Source organism: Pseudophryne corroboree, chromosome 3, assembly GCF_028390025.1.
Source record: "Pseudophryne corroboree isolate aPseCor3 chromosome 3, aPseCor3.hap2, whole genome shotgun sequence".
In the NCBI taxonomy this organism is placed as follows: domain Eukaryota; kingdom Metazoa; phylum Chordata; class Amphibia; order Anura; family Myobatrachidae; genus Pseudophryne; species Pseudophryne corroboree.
The window spans coordinates 158106748-158123652 of record NC_086446.1 but is presented as its reverse complement, the minus strand read 5'-3'; the positions used below and the strand labels follow the sequence as shown (position 1 = coordinate 158123652).

Sequence of the window (16905 nt, the reverse complement as noted above, 5' to 3'; positions counted from 1 at the left end):
CGTCATGTGCTGTTTGGGGAGTGTTTTTTGGAAGGGACATCCTGCGTGACACTGCAGTGCCACTCCTAGATGGGCTAGGCGTTTGTGTCGGCCACTAGGGTCGCTTAGCTTAGTCATCCAGCGACCTCGGTGCAAATTTTAGGACTAAAAATAATATTGTGAGGTGTGAGGTATTCAGAATAGACTGAAAATGAGTGGAAATTATGGTTTTTGAGGTTAATAATACTTTGGGATCAAAATGACCCCCAAATTCTATGATTTAAGCTGTTTTTTAGTGTTTTTTGAAAAAAACACCCGAATCCAAAACACACCCGAATCCGACAAAAAAAATTCGGTGAGGTTTTGCCAAAACGCGGTCGAACCCAAAACACGGCCGCGGAACCGAACCCAAAACAAAAACACAAAACCCGAAAAATTTCAAGTGCACATCTCTAATATATATATATAGAGAGAGAGAGAGAGAGAGAGAGAGAGAGAGAAAGAGAGAGAGAGAGAGAGACTATTTATTGATTCATGATATAGACACATTTGCTATGAGGTAGAACTGACATACTGTATATGTAGTTTAGCCCCCAACGAGTAATTTCCTTTAGCACAAGTCCAAATGTTGCTCAGTAGTATGAAGCACGTCACTGCTCACATACAGATGATTGATAAAGAATGAAGGACAGATTACGCAAGTGATCATAAGCAAACACAAGAAGGATGCAGAAACGGCCATTTTTATTGACACCTTTTATTGACTGTCAGATAGGAAAGGATTATACCATGACTTTATAAAGCTTGTATACACATGTACCTGGATGTGTGTCATAGAGTATGATATAAACATTGACTTACAGAAACTATAACACTACATGTTAATGTTGCCTTCCTGAATACCCCCTCCCTCCTGGTAACCTCTTGAAACCTGCAGCATAGGTAAGAAACGAGCAAGTGAATGTAATGACAGGTTGCAAGTCACAGGACACGCAGCAACTCAAAGCAACCGTATATTAACTTTCACGAGACTCCTTATCTCTAGGATAATCACAAGCTAATAAATGGTTGCTAGGCTTACTGTTTGTGTGTGTTATTTGCATCAGGTTATTGAAATAGTCAAAAGGCCGTAGAAATTCACTTCCAAAGCAAAACTTGTGTTTTCAAAAACAGTGGTCCAATTGTGTTTTATCACAAAGAGCTATGAAAAGGTACAGTACTGTATGCAATATGAATTGTACAGCATATACAGACCAGGGTCCAAACGTAATAGGCTGCGTGTTGTGGGTAACAGACGTTTCATTTAGATGCTTGATCTGTAAATCTAGCGGCTAAGTTACCAAAACCTCATTGCTGCCACAGTTTGCAGACTATTATATACGGGCCCAGGTTGTGAATTGACTCTGGTGACAAGTTACAGCTTTACTATTTATTATTGTCCTGGGCAAAGTTGCACGTGTCCTAATTTTTCATTTTTCCAGTACACAAAACAATGTCATATAACAGATTCTTATGGTCACGGGAAATCACAAAAATGCAGAAGTGAGGGGCTCAAGCAGAAAAATAGCGATTCTACGTAACATGAAGAATTATGCATATTTTGGAAGCAAGCAAAAACATACAATGCTGCATAGGAAGGGGTGAGTGATCGGAGAGGAAGACGTTTTAAACACCTTGGAAGGGAGCCTTAAGCATCTGTAAAGATAGTAATAAAGTACAATTTACATAAAGAGAGCAAATAAAATAACGAGAGACCCCCATAGGAGACTTTATGTCAAGCAGTATTTTAATATGTCGCTTGAGATAGCCTAAAAGCACCTGAAAAGGTAACAAGATCTGCATTTCAGATCCCAACACTAGTCTGTGGGTAGAAAATGTGCAGCCAAGAACCTTGATGACTAACCTCATTGCCTAACAGAGCCTGCAACACACTACTCTGCTTATATTGTACGCCCACCAGCCGAAAGCTTTCCCTTGGAGTGTCAAAAGAAACGTGGCATCTGATTGGATGGCCATGGTACCCGCCCAATTAGTTAATATTGTATGTCAGATCACTAGACAGAAAAGTATGGGCGGGTGATTCATGTTATTCTAATTGTCTGGAAGAAAAGCGGATCGGTGGGAGGGATTTGTAGATCACTCCTCAAATTTGAGACACCCCTCCACCCGTAACAGAAATTCTATAATTCTTTTTCATTGTAATACCTGAATTATCAAAACAGACAAAAAATAAAATTTAGTACAAAATCCCTTAATTTCTAAATATCAGAAAAAAATGAACGTAAAATATTTACGCTACGGGAAGATATAAATATATATATGTATACACCTATCATAGTATATATACCGTATATATATTGAATACCCTCCACTAGACAAGATGGCTTCCTTGCCAGCTTAGTTTACATGTTGTGAAGATGTTTCCTGATCCCAAATAAGAAAAAAAAAAAGTTTAAGGCTTTTTTAGAAAATTGTACAAACTATAAGAAAGCTCTGATTGTAATGGGAGATGATTCTATGTTCAGTCAATGATTAAAGGCATATTGGTCTAGTCTAACCATAGAATGGGGTCATCGGTCTATTCTCTGTGGAAGGGGGTCCTCAGTATATGTCACCTACGAATAACGCTGAACCTGCTACACTCCATTTTCCTTTCATTATATCCCGTATTTTCAGAGCCTTGTTTAGCAAAGAAAAAAACCCATAGATTAAAAACAAACCATCCTGAATTGCTTTCAAGGAGAACTACCATTAGCATACATTTCAATTGCCTTTTTAACTTAAATATAACTGAAGAATTTTAATTATTTCATTACAAATTGTAGCATACTATAATAGTTGTTATTATGTTTGGTGTTTCCTTGTAATTTCCAACCTGCTAAAGTGCATCTTTGCTCTATTGTCTTATTAAACCAGAACGTTTCCACTTCTTGATTATACGTCACTGATAATATATTGCAAACAAGGCACGGATGCAGTGTATATGCTTCACCAATACCTCCCAGTCTAATCTAATCTGTTTCTGAATACAGGGGTAAAAGTACAGTCTGTTCTCATCGTCTCTGAACATATTGACCTTTCAACGTGTATCAATCTAAACTCGCATTTCCTCTTTTGTACAGTGGTCTCCTCCATCTGTTATATTAATATTTGTAGATGAATAACCCCAGTAAAGATTATTACCCTGTTTCATTTCTCCCATCAGATACAAAGCACGTATTTCCTCTTTTTTAGTGTAAGAAATGAGTTGACCCCCCCAATCCATTGCGACTTCCAGCTATACTGGTATTGAGGTCAAAAAATTGTCAGTACATCTTATAAATTATTCGAACTGCCCAGCAGTGCCACATGCTCTTATTGTTAGGTTCTGTACAGAAGTAATAGAAAGAAAAACAGTCATTGAGTATTTCCCTGTCTGCAATCTCACACTGTAGATGCAGCGAGACCAGTCCATAGGCAAATTGTAGGCTCAGTAACCTAAGCAACTTAAACTAGGTGTAGCTTGTCTAAGTGCCACCTCAAAAGGGCGCCATCCTGTATCTCTCCTGCACTGATCTGACGCAAGCACTTTTTACATGGCTCATAAGCAACTGCATGAGAATCTGTGCTAGCATGGCTTCATTCTAAGCCAGTGAAGAAGGTATTGAATGGGCCAATTTGTTGGGTCATGGCCATGAGGGGGATTCTGCACTGATGCCCCCAACACCTTGGCATCCAGTTCAACTGCACTAGATGGCATCTAGTACGAAATGACCCTGAAAATGCCATAAGTAAAGGGTTTTGAAGCAGAAAATGGAAACATAAAATGTATACAATTTAGATTACACTAGGTTAGAGTAGCGATGGCGAGTGTGGAATGTACAGATGTCAGGCTGTCACCTGAGCACAAATGGAGCAGATTTTGCTGGCCAGCAACAAACTCCATTTGTCTATCCTTAAACAAAATAACAACAGACAGAATAAATAGACTGGGTACATATAACCCTTTGGTTGCCAGACAAACATGGTATTTCTAACTTACTGTAAGGCTACTCTGGCAGCCAAAGAGTTAAAGGCAGCTGCACGGTCAGGGAATAAGGAAGCCCTGGGTTGCCCAGAACAGATCAGTGTATAATCCGTGTATTTCTTATTATTTTATTTTTGGGGGGTGTGGGGGGTGGAAGAAATGAACACATCCATTGCAAATTAGGATGTATCCAACGGAATGAGCCATCAAATAAGAAAATGATTCCGATGCATTCTATAACGTAACACATTTGTTTTCAAAATGAGTAATCATGCTATGGCGGGACCAGTTCCCACGGACAAGACTCATCAGGCACCTGATCTCTGGGTTTTCCTGTGCTGCCACCGTGCAGTTGCTCTAACAGAGTCAGTCAGTCCAGCATACAGAAGCCCGGTGCATGGGCTCAATTCATGGGCTGAGGGGGAGGACGAGCAGGAGGTGGTCCAGGAGGCATCCGCGGAGGGGGAGGACCGGGAGGGGGCTGCCGTTGTGGAGGCTGTTTTGGTGGATGGTTTGGTACAGCATTGTTAGCAGGAGGTTTATAGATAGTCTGACTCCCATCAGCCTTCACCCTTGTGAAATTAATACAGCGTCCCTGAAAAAAAAGAGAATAAAAATTATGAAAAGATTGGCAGGAAACAGTGGCTTAATAATTTACACCACTGACCACAGAGAACTGCTGACACTTATTATATGAGCTGAAGGGAAACTTTTAAGCTTCATTGGGCTAATGAATCCACTATTTCACAGCATTGTCTAAAGAAAATTATATATATATCAGTTGTGTACATCTTACTGATTACATTTGATTGTTACCCCTGATGAAGTCCAGAAGGTACAAAACGTGTAGGGTGATTCAGGTGTTTGTGTCCATAAGCTATCTGTAAGGCACGCGTAAGGGTGAAGGCAGGTAAACGTGTCATCTACTTACCTGGCAATGGTTATGCATACAATTTTTGTGTAAGCAATTTTCTGTATTATTGTAAATATATGTCAACTTTCCTGACAAAATGTTCTAGGTCGACATGACAAAAGGTTGACATGAGTGATTCACAATTTTTTAATATTTTTTGAACTTTTTCATACTTTACGATCCACGTGGACTACAACTGGGAACGGTAACCTGTGCCGAGTGCAGCGGTAGTGGAGCAAGGCACCATGCCCGAAGCATGGCAAGCGAAGCGAGCCATGCGAGGGGGACACAGTGCACTAATTGGGGTTCCCGGTCACTCTACGAAGAAAACGACACCTTTTGTCAGGTCGACCTCGCACATGTCGACCTAATGCTTGTGTCGACCTATTTTGGGTGTCGACTTAGTTACTGTCGACCAATAGTGGTCGACCTAGACACTGTCGACCTAAGGCGTGGTCAACCCTATGAACCACACCCCACCATACAGATATTAAAATCATCTGTCTAGCCGAATGCCTGTTGCCTATTCCATTGCACTGCACCTCCTCAGACCAGGCATTTCTCCAGCCTCATTTCTGGCGTGAGCTCCACTGCAGTGCGCATGCTCCACTGGAACTGCCAGCGCCCTTGGACACAACTCCTTCCTTACTTACCAGCTTGAACAGCAATGCGCTACATTGACCTCTGCTACCTTTAACACTATAGGGCGGGCTGGTCCCTCACCCTATACTATATAACAAGACTACTGTTGATGGGGACCTTACATCATCAGGCAGCAGTAGGTAGTCCATCATAATACAAGGTGTATGGTGCCAATTAAAAACAGCAGGTTTGAGCAGGTGCAGTGCGATGGAATGCACACTAGGGATTCAGCTAGACAGGTGATTTGAATATCTTTATGATGGGTCCATGGGTCCAGGCTTATAAGGCAGCATGTGGTGTCTGCCCCTCACGTTCAGAATGTAAGCTCTCACGAGCAGGGCCCTCTACCCTCATATTCTTTTCCCTCTCTTAAGACTATTTTCTATTCCATACTCCCTACAACAGCACAAAACCCTTGGTTTCAGCCACCCTGATGTACATTTTAGTGTCCTGTCCCCTTATGCAGCAATGTTAATATACCCTGTACTTGTCCTACATTGGTTTGTACTGTAAGTTGTTGTTTTCTTGTATTATCCATTTGTTTATGTACTTTGTTAGGCGCCGTGGAATCCTTGTGGTGCCATATAAAGAAACGATAATAATAATAATAATAATGAGGCGAGTAGTCAGTTATGTTCTTTGAACATCTGAATGTAGCTGTTATGCTGTTGGTCTCAGAGCAGTCCAGCATGGGACTGAAGCTGACAAGCTATATGTATATATATATATATATATATATATATATATAGCAGAGTTACAGTCGGCACTCACGGACTCCTTCAGAAACGACCAGGAACCCCGGGTCTGTGTACAACGTTTCGGATTTTATTATCCTTCGTCAGGTAACAACGTTGTTACCTGATGAAGGATAATAAAATCCGAAACGTTGTACACAGACCTGGGGTTCCTGGTCGTTTCTGAAGGAGTCTGTGAGTGCCGCCTGTAACTCTGCTATATTGTCAAACAACAAGAGGAGGGCACCCGGCACATTGTTCGGTTGTTTCATTTGGAGTGCCGGTTGATATTTATTGTATATATATATATATATATATATAGAGCATCTTATTGTGTTTATACTGTATATATATACACATATATATATATATATATATATATATATATACATACAGTATAAACACAATAAGGGGCTTAGACCTTATTAATACGAAGCTTAAAATCCATCAAAGAGTAGTTGTAAAAACAACAATATGATAGAATTAATGTACTCATTTATAGTCAGGTTATCATCGTCATTATTATTATCATTATTATTATTATTATACTTCCTCTCTATGGCACAAACAGTAAAAAAACACAATAAATAGCACAATAAAAGCAACAACCTCAAAACACAGCAATCATAACAGGCACAGAATAGTAATGTGTGACCAATTAGTATGCAAACTAAAAACTCACAAGTTACTAGTGATAAATTGGCCTGCTGTATATCAAACTGAAAACCGTAGATGTCACACTGAATAAACACCATTAATAATAAACATAACACAGTAGATACTGTGCACACAACTAAATAAGGTTCACTCCACGAGTGACTTTGTGTAACAGTCACGTTGTCTACATATCAATCATATGCAGCAGACAGTTACTAAAAACTACATTGTACTGTAACATACTTTCCAACTTCTTGCCGATGACAGTTCTCCAAAGTGACCAATTACTGAAAATGAAGTACAAGTGCCATACACCATTAGTGGGCGAGGAGCATTATTACCATGACGGGCAGTTGTGGTAAAACAGATCTATTGAATGGCTACTGTACACTAATAAGCTGGTAATTATTACTATAATAAAGGACAAACTCTGTGACAGGCCTTGGTCCCTTCCCCATTTATCGTGGCAATAAGAAATTACAGGGCTCATTTATCAATGAGTGATAAAACACATTGTGGATGATAAAACTCGTTGCGTATGATAAATGGTGCTCCAACCAATCAGCTCATGACTGTCATGTGTTTTGCTCTTGTCATGTGTTTGAAATATGACAGTTGGTAGGGAATACATACTATTTACCGGCGGCCAAGATGCCAGCAGTGGGATTAGCGCTAGAAAGCCCCTTGCAGGCTCGCTGCGAGCACAGTGGATCACTGCAGGTTATAGTCTCTCTCTATGGGTGTTGTGGACACCCACAGAGGGAGAAAAGCCTGTGGCGCCGGTTTCACGGCGGCGGCATTTAACTGCCTGTCAGGATTCTGGCGGTGGCATTGTGACCGCTGGGATCCCGACAGACGGTCTCATGATTGTTTCCCAGGGTGCTCATTGCTGGAGCATCATTTATCATCCACAGCGAGTATTATCACTTGATAAATGGGCCCCTGTGCAGAGGCGTAAGTCCGGGAGACAATGGAGTCTTTTGCCGTCGGGCTCTACACCTGAAGGGGACACTTCCACTATTGTCCCCCTTTGCGTGTAAAGGACCCTCCGGAGTAGAGCGACGATCAGTATCAGCGGCGCTGCTTCTCCCTGACGTGGACTTCACATACACGTTGCTCTGCATTTCTTCCCGCCCCTACAGCTAGAAACGCGGAGCAACGTGCAGTTGAAGATTCTATATATTTGGTACCAGAGTGCCGCCATTCTCACTGCAACGGTAGAGGGCACCTGGCAAGTAGTCAGGAGACAGCTGGAGTGCCGGGACTGAATATACAATACAGGTGGGGGATATACAACCCTGGGCGCTTTAGATTGGTACAAAGTTCTTAAATGTGAAGTACATTCCTTTCCAATGAATGCTTCGTATTTCTCTCTTGATCCACTCCGTGCTTAGTTTCCACTCAATAATGATGAAGTGTATGCAAATAGAATTTAAACAAAAGAAAAAAATAGTGTAATACAGTTTTATGCACAGTGTTTTATGCGAACATGACTATTACGTGAATAAAGTGATTCGTATTCCATTTTAACAAAATTTGTGCAACTTACAATAGAAAGGCTATCAGCCGTGATTTATAGATTAAAAGTGATGTATAGGCAATGCGAACTACAGAAGGGGTGTGAACAGCCAGGATTTTCCACACCATCACAGCAAACATCGCTATCTCTGGAAAAAGGTAATTTCTGCTTAGTTTTTTCGGTAGAAAAACAATTACCTTAGAGATTAGCCTGGATGGTTGTGGCTTTTTATCCAAATTTTTGTCTTTTGATTATTTTTTATTTCCATTTTTAATCCATTTGCATCTGTGTTTTTCTGAATTTATCCTGTGTCTTTTAAGTGATATATTGGACTCTCTGCCCCTTCTGTTTGGGGTTTTTGTACAATAAAATTTTTTGGTCCTTTTAAACACTCGGTGTGGGACACAATATTTATTGTGGAGTATATTGAATAAGAAAGTTTTTGGCGGGACTGTCTGTATGGAGGCCACCAAGAAAAAGATACCTTGATGTGCTTTGACAACAGCAACAACACTGAGTTGGGGTACGCAAATCGTGATTATAATCTAGAAAACCTCTAAAGATACCTTGATGTGCTTTTGTTTTTCCGATTTCTAGTAAGTCGGGTATGTTTATATCACACCTTCATAGTGGTAACACGTAGTTGTGAAAAAGTGCGCATTGTTATATCTTGGATTGTTATTTCCAAACACCCATGACGGATTATACTACATATTGGCCCTCATTCCGAGTTGTTCGCTCGCAAGCTGCTTTTAGCAGCTTTGCACACGCTAAGCCGCCGCCTACTGGGAGTGAATCTTAGCTTATCAAAATTGCGAACGTAAGATTAGCAAAATTGCGAATAGACACTTCTTAGCAGTTTCTGAGTAGCTCCACACTTACTCGGCAACTGCGATCAGTTCAGTCAGTTTCGTTCCTGGTTTGACGTCACAAACACACCCAGCGTTCGGCCAGACACTCCTCCGTTTCTCCAGCCACTCCCGCGTTTTTCCCAGAAGCGATAGCGTTTTTTCGCACACACCCATAAAACGGCCAGTTTCCGCCCAGAAACACCCACTTCCTGTCAATCACATTACGATCACCAGAACGAAGAAAAAACCTCGTAATGCCGTGAGTTAAATTCCTAACTGCATAGCAAATTTACTTGGCGCAGTCGCACTGCGGACATTGCGCATGCGCATTAGCGACTAATCGCTCCGTTGCGAGAAAAAAATAACGAGCGAATAACTCGGAATGACCCCCATTGGATATTTCTTGTCCCTTCTTTTTGATACATGTACGAGTTTGATGTTATGATTCGATCAGCTTGAAGAAATACATGGGAAATATGTTAAAGATACCTTGATGTGCTTCATACAGTAACCTCCAGTAACATTGTGAGTGGGGTACGCGTACGCCTACCTTTCCGGCTAAAGATACCTTTATAAGCTTGTTTTATAATTGGCCTATAGTGAGTGTGGTACGCTCCGCATTGCCTATACATCACTTTTAATCTATAAATCACGGCTAATAGCCTTTCTAAGGTAAGTTGCACAAATTTTGTTAAAATGGAATACGAATCACTTTATTCACGTAATAGTCATGTTCGCATAAAACACTGTGCATAAAACTGTATTACACTATTTTTTTCTTTTGTTTAAATTCTTTTTGCATGCACTTCATCATTTTTGAGTGGAAACCAAGCACGGAGTGGATCAAGAGAGAAATACGAAGCATTCATTGGAAAGGAATGTACTTCACATTTAAGAACTTTGTACCAATCTAAAGCGCCCAGGGTTGTATATCCCCCACATGTATTGTATATTCTGTATTTTCTTAGCTGTTTGGTGACATCTTGGGGTGGTAAATAATCTAGGGCAGCTATACAAAGCACCGGTGTAGCGGAATTCTCCACCCTCTCTTTTGCTTTTGGAGTGCCGGGACTGTTTGCAGAGTATGGGCCTATGTCAGGTTGAATCTCAGTGTGCGATCCAACCTCAATTTCTGAGAAAAAGATGCGGGCGCATGCGCGGCACCCATCCTGCGCATGCATTGGCATTTTCTGCGTGGGGTCACTGGGACGGGCATGGGTTTCCAGGAAGGAGACGGAGCGCTGTGGGGGGCGGAGGGGGCTGAACAGGGTGTGTCAGGGGCGTGATCACTGTGGCTGCGTGAAGTTACACGCAGTCACCGCGATCAGGAAGATGCGCCTGCAGAAGACTCCCACAGTTTCTGCTAACAATCAGAAATTGCGAAGCATTCGCAATCTCTGCTTGTTGAAGGGGGAGAGGCGGCTGGCAGCATGAATTTGCTATCCTTACTGAATTAGGCCCTGTATGTATATATATATATATATATATATATATATATATAAAATATAATTATTTGCACACGCTGTAACATCCAAAAAGTTGCAGGAAGCCGCAGGGTAATATATATATGGAGCTGGCGGCACCTAAAGGCTTTTCATTCAGATTCCAGACACAAGAACCGGAATCACGGACTGACTTTCAGCATTACAATTTCTATAAACAAATAAATGGCCAGCCCCATCCATTACTTTGTTTCTGTAGAAGGCACCAGGGTTTGTTTGTTTTTTTCAAATGGAGTGCCAGGACATTTTGATATATATATATATATATATATATATATAGTATGTCTCTGTATCTGCCGGCACTCAATCCTTGGAAATAGTATTGGCTTCTGTGCCTTCCTTACCGCTTGCAGCAGTGGAATATATGGATAGAGAAGTACTGGCAGCCCTCGTACGACTTTATGCATTCAGAGTAAATACAGGCAACCTGTGCCTAAATGTGCATCAACGTTTCAGTTTTATTTCAAAAACTTTATAAAATAAATATATATATATATATATATATATATATATATATCATGTGTTGTATTTGTCTGAGAGCTGTGGTTATCGGAAACAAATTCCTTGTGTATTATGTACTGATATACTTGCCAAAAAATCAATTCTGATTGAGAAAGATAGATTTATATCTAAATAATATATGTGTGTGTGTGTGTGTGTGTGTGTGTGTGTGTGTGTGTGTGTGTGTGTGTGTGTGTGTGTATTTATATATGTATTGTATCTGGGTGGAGGGGGCACCAACATTTATCTTGCCTCCGGGCGACCGGGGTGAACTTACACCACTGCCCCTATGTATCAAAGGCATTAACAAGACTGACACGCAGGAACAGGGGCTCCGATAGAAGTCTGTCCCTGCGACGTATAAAAGTGATCACTATAGCAATCACTTTACTTGCTGCTTCGGGGGCTGGCAGCACTACATATCAGAGATGAGCGGGTTCGGTTCGTTGAGATCCGAACCCCCCCGAACTTCACCTATTTTACACGGGTCCGAGGCAGCCTCGGATCTTCCCGCCTTGCTCGGTTAACCCGAACGCGCCCGAACGTCATCATCCCGCTGTTGGATTCTCGCGAGATTCGTATTCTATATAAAGAGCTGCGCGTCGCCGCCATTTTCACTCGTGCATTGGAGATTGAACGGAGAGGACGTGGCTGCGTTCTCTCCCTGAAAAGCTCTGTATCTGTGCTCAGTGTGCTGCAAATATCTGTGCTCAGTGTGCTGCAAATATCTGTGCTCAGTGTGCTGCAAATATCTACGTTCTCTGCCTGAAAACACTCCATATCTGTGCTCAGTGTGCTGCAAATATCTGTGCTCATTGTGCTGCATTGTGGGGACCACCAGTATATAATTATAGTAGTACAGTACATTAGGCCATTGCTGTATCTTGCAGATCTGTGTCAACTATCCATATCTGTGCTGCATTATTGTGAGCAGTATATAGTAGGACAGTGCAGCATTTTGGTGACCAGCAGTATACATATAGTACAGTACAGTAGGCCATTGCTGTATCTTGCAGCTCTGTGTCACTTCTAGTATCCTGATCAGTGCTCAATATCTGCTGCATTGTTGTGATCGGTATGTATACTGTACTGTGCGACATGTGTTATACACCTGGTGATTTTATACATCCTGTAATCTGTACTGAGCGATGTGTGAGATACACCTGGGGATTATACACCCTGTATACTGTACTGTGCAACGTTTGTGATACACCTGGTGATTATACACCCTGTATACTGTACTGAGCGACGTGTGAGATACACCTTGGGATTATACACCCTATATACTGTACTGTGTGATGTGTGAGATACACCTGGGGATTATACACCCTATATACTGTACTGTGCGATGTGTGTGATACACCTGGTAATTAATTATACACCCTGTATACTGTACTGTGCGACGTGTGTTATACACCTGGTGATTATACATCCTGTAATCTGTACTGAGCGATGTGTGAGATACACCTGGGGATTATACACCCTATATACTGTACTGAGTGATGTGTGAGATACACCTGGGGATTATACACACTGTATACTGTACTGTGCGACGTGTGTTATACACCTGGTGATTATACATCCTGTAATCTGTACTGAGCGATGTGTGAGATACAACTGGGGATTATACACCCTATATACTGTACTGTGTGATGTGTGAGATACACCTGGGGATTATACACCCTATATACTGTACTGAGCGATGTGTGAGATACACCTAGGGATTATACACCCTATATTATTATTATTATTATCCTTTATTTATATGGCGCCACAAGGGTTCCGAGGTGCCCAATTACAGAGTACATAAATAATCAAACAGGAAAACAGCAATTTACAGTTGATGACAGTATAGTACAAGTACAGGGTAAATAAACATAGTTACATCAGCAGATGACACTGGAATAAGAATCAGGTGGCAGAAGACTGCTGGATGTGGTACAGTTGAAGATTATTAAAGTAAGACAAAGGATAAGCATATGAGGGAAGAGGGCCCTGCTCGTGAGAATTTACAATCTAAAGGGGAGGGGTAGACAGACAGGGGTGACACAGATGGGGTACATAGAGAACGTGGAACAGACGGTTAGGATGAGATTTGGTTGGGTTTGGTGAAGAAGTGGACTCCCAGAAGGCACAAGTCAATACTTCCATTGCAACATTTTACTGGGCTATGCAGGAGTTAGGAATGAGTGCTTATGAAATACAGTAACATTTTGTCATAATATTTCAGAAACTGCATGGCTGGTATCTTGCACTCTTTTGCTGCAATACACCACCTGCTTTAGGATTTATATTCAAAAACATTATGTCTCCATAATCCCAAAAATGTCAGTCTTCTTGGAAAGTGGTTTGTTCCTTTGTAAGCAGGGCCGGCGCTTCCACTAGGCAGCTTTAGGCAGCTGCCTATGAGCGCAGGGAACTCAGGGGGCGGCACGCTGAGGCTGCCAGGAGCCCTTGTCATTTTGGTGGTTAGCCCCCCTCCCTGTAGCCCCCATGCAATACAGCAGCAGGACACCCGGCGGCATGGACACACTACTAGTAGCAGCGCTGCGGGTAGTCCTGCAACGCTGCTAAATCGAGTGACAGGCAGCTGATGCTTTTTGGCCATTCCAGGCCACTATACCCTACCCAGTGTCCCGGGATCCACCACTGATTTTCTTTAAGTCGCCACCTCTCTGCAGAAGCTATGCAGTGGGAGCAGAGAGGTGGTTTCCCCCTCGGCCGGTCCCGTCACCGTGTCCCTTTTCTGCCGGCCGGAGCCGCCTCCATAGACTGCTACTTTGTGCTGTGGGGTTATTTAAAAGGGGGCGTGGCCACATAATCCGTGATTAGGCCACGCCCCCGATTTTGGCAGTTCTCCCCGCGGTCTGTCTGTGGCTCTGCCTGGCCTGCCTGCTCTTTGGGAGACTGGCTCCTGTGATCAGAGCTGGAGGTAACTACTGTGGTAGTGGGTGTGTGCCTCCAATATGAGTGTGTCCCAGACTCCCAGAGTGTCAGTGTGTGTCTCAGTATGAGTGTGTGTGTGTCTGTTTGTGTGTCTCAGTATCAGTGTGTTTCTCAGTATGAGTGTCAGTGTGTGTTTTGTGTGTCTCAGTATCAGTGTGTGTGTCTCAGTATCAGTGTGTGTGTGCCTCTGCCTCAGTGTGAGTGTCAGTGTGTGTTTCTCAGTATGAGTGTGAGTGTGTGTCTCAGTATTAGTGTGTGTATGCCTCTGTCTCAGTATGAGTGTCAGTGTGTGTGTCTCAGTATCAGTGTGTGTGCCTCTGCCTCAGTATGCGTGTCAGTGTTTGTGTGTCTCAGTATCACTATCAGTGTGTGTGTGTCTCAGTATCAGTGTGTGTGTGTCTCAGTATGAGTGTGTGTCTGCCTCAGTATTTGTGTCAGTGTGTGTGTGCCTGTGTGTATGTGTGTGTGTGTGCATCTGCCTCAGTATTTGTGTCAGTGTGTGTGTGTGTGTGTGTGCATCTGCCTCAGTATGAGTGTCAGTGTGTGTGTGCCTCAGTGTGTGTGTGTGTGTGTGTGTGTGTATCTGCCTCAGTATGAGTGTCAGTGTGTGTGTCTCAGTATGAGTGTGTGTGTGCCTCTGCCTCAGTATGAGTGTGTGCCTCTGCCTCAGTATGAGTGTGTGTGTGCCTCTGCTTCAGTATGTGTGTGTGTGCCTCAGTATGAGTGTGTGCCTCTGCCTCAGTATGAGTGTATGTGTGTGTGTGTGTGTGTGTGTGTGTGTGTGTGTGTGTGCGCCTTTGCCTCAGTATGAGTGTCATTGTGAGTGTATGTGTGCGTCTGCCTCAATGTGTTTTTTTTACCCTGTGGAGGCCAAAGTGTTTTTTTTTTTTTTTTCCTGAAAGGGGCAAATGTTTTTGTTATAATTTATTCCTGTGGTGGCCAATGTCTTCTTTTCTTTTGGGGGGGGGGGGGGGGGGGGGGGCTGGAATGGAGATTGAAGTTTTGCCTAGGGTGCCAAGAAACCTTGCACCGGCCCTGTTTGTAAGGGAAAGAGAACAAACGTTCTCAAACAACGGCTTCTCAATTTCTTTTTCCTCTGGGAAGGGATTGTGGATTCGCAGGAATATCTGAGCATTTCTGTAATCAGAAAGCAGCGACTTCCTACAAATGTTTACATGAGATTACGTTTGGCAAAAAAAAAAAAAAAGTACACATTCCCATTTAGGATGTCTTCACAAAATCGTAGACATAAATATGGAAATCGTCATCAAACTTAATGAAGTACACAGATGGTTTAGCTTCAACTTGATGAATAACCATGCCAGTCCTTTTTGAGCCATCTTCTTTGGCATATTCCACTTGCTTGCCCACCAGGCTGTCCACAACCTCCCCTGGTTCTCTTTCAGCTGGAGGGGAATCATTTGAGTCTGGCATGATCAGAAGATCTCCTTCATTTTTAGTCATCTAAAAGTTGATACATATATAAGACTGGGTCCTTTTCATAGGTTATATAATAATAAAACCATGTGTTCATAATAGGTGCTCGTGCTAATACCATCCCTCGCCACTCATCCTTGGAACCATCCTCTGGTTCAAACATATGCTCCACTGCTTTACCAATCATTGTGTCAGCCAAATGGGCATCGCTGAATCGGGATGAGGCAACTCTGTCTGGTAGAACTTCAAGAGCAGACACCCTTTCATCCTTGTGAAGCTCAAGTCCATAGACACAATCAAATCCATCATACTTTATACGATAGAGGGAGGGATTCACTGGTATTTGATCCAGAACTGTTCCTTTCCACTGAGTTATTGGCCCACTGCCCTTTTTCCACCGATGCTGTATTCTACAGCCTACAATATTTCGCCTTGGCTGGGAGATTGGTTTACTTGGTCCCATATTGTTTCAATGTTTCTTATGAGATGTTCTTTTCTTCATCATATGTGCAGAAACATCAGCTCTTGATCGCTGAGCGGCAGCCTTTCCAAATGGAGTCTTCATTCATCTGTGTATTAAAGGGCAGCAGGGCTGCCGAACTAGGGTGAAAAGTGTAGTCACATCCAAGTTTGTTGTAGTCCTTCCAGTCTACATGCAAAAGAACTCCTTCCTTTCCACCTTTCAGAAAAACTCAGACCCTCAATTGCTCTGATCAGAAGTCACTTATCTGGGGCAGATAGGATGTGTTTCCCTCCACTCCCCCTGCAGGTGATGGCTGCGGCACAGTGCTCCCCTGCGGCCAGTTGCCCCAATCCTCCTCCTCCCTCCTTTGTCAGACTCCGTCGCTACCACTGTACGCTGCTATTGAAGAGCAGCTCCCGCCTCACTCCCCCTGAACTTCCAAGCCCTCCGCTCAGACACTCCAGCGCTCGTTCCCTTCCCTCACCCCCTCCCTCTCCACACACTGCCAGATTTGGAGCTGGCTGCTACTATACGGTCGCCTGTCACTCTGCTGCCAGGACCAGGCCTCGCCTTCCTGCCAAATACTGATCCCTCCAGAGCTGCATACTGTATACTGTACTGTGCGACGTGTGTTATACAATTGGTAATTATACATCCTGTAATCTGTACTGAGCGATGAGTGAGATACACCTGGTAATATCTGTGCTCAGTGTGCTGCATTGTGGGGACCACCAGTATATAACTATAGTAGTACA

At 42.8% G+C, this 16905-nt stretch overlaps 1 protein-coding gene across 5 annotated transcripts in view; it reads right to left on the bottom strand.

Moving 5' to 3' along the window:
* Positions 1-720: 720 nt before the first annotated feature.
* ANTXRL (ANTXR like) overlaps positions 721-16905 on the bottom strand; it is a 367823-nt gene continuing 351638 nt past the window's right edge. For all 5 annotated transcript variants that reach the window (XM_063958514.1, XM_063958515.1, XM_063958516.1 and 2 more), the window contains one exon: positions 721-4580. In XM_063958514.1, coding sequence (XP_063814584.1) covers positions 4389-4580 — 192 coding nt within the window. In that variant the 3' untranslated portion in view covers positions 721-4388. The remainder of the gene's footprint in view (positions 4581-16905) is intronic.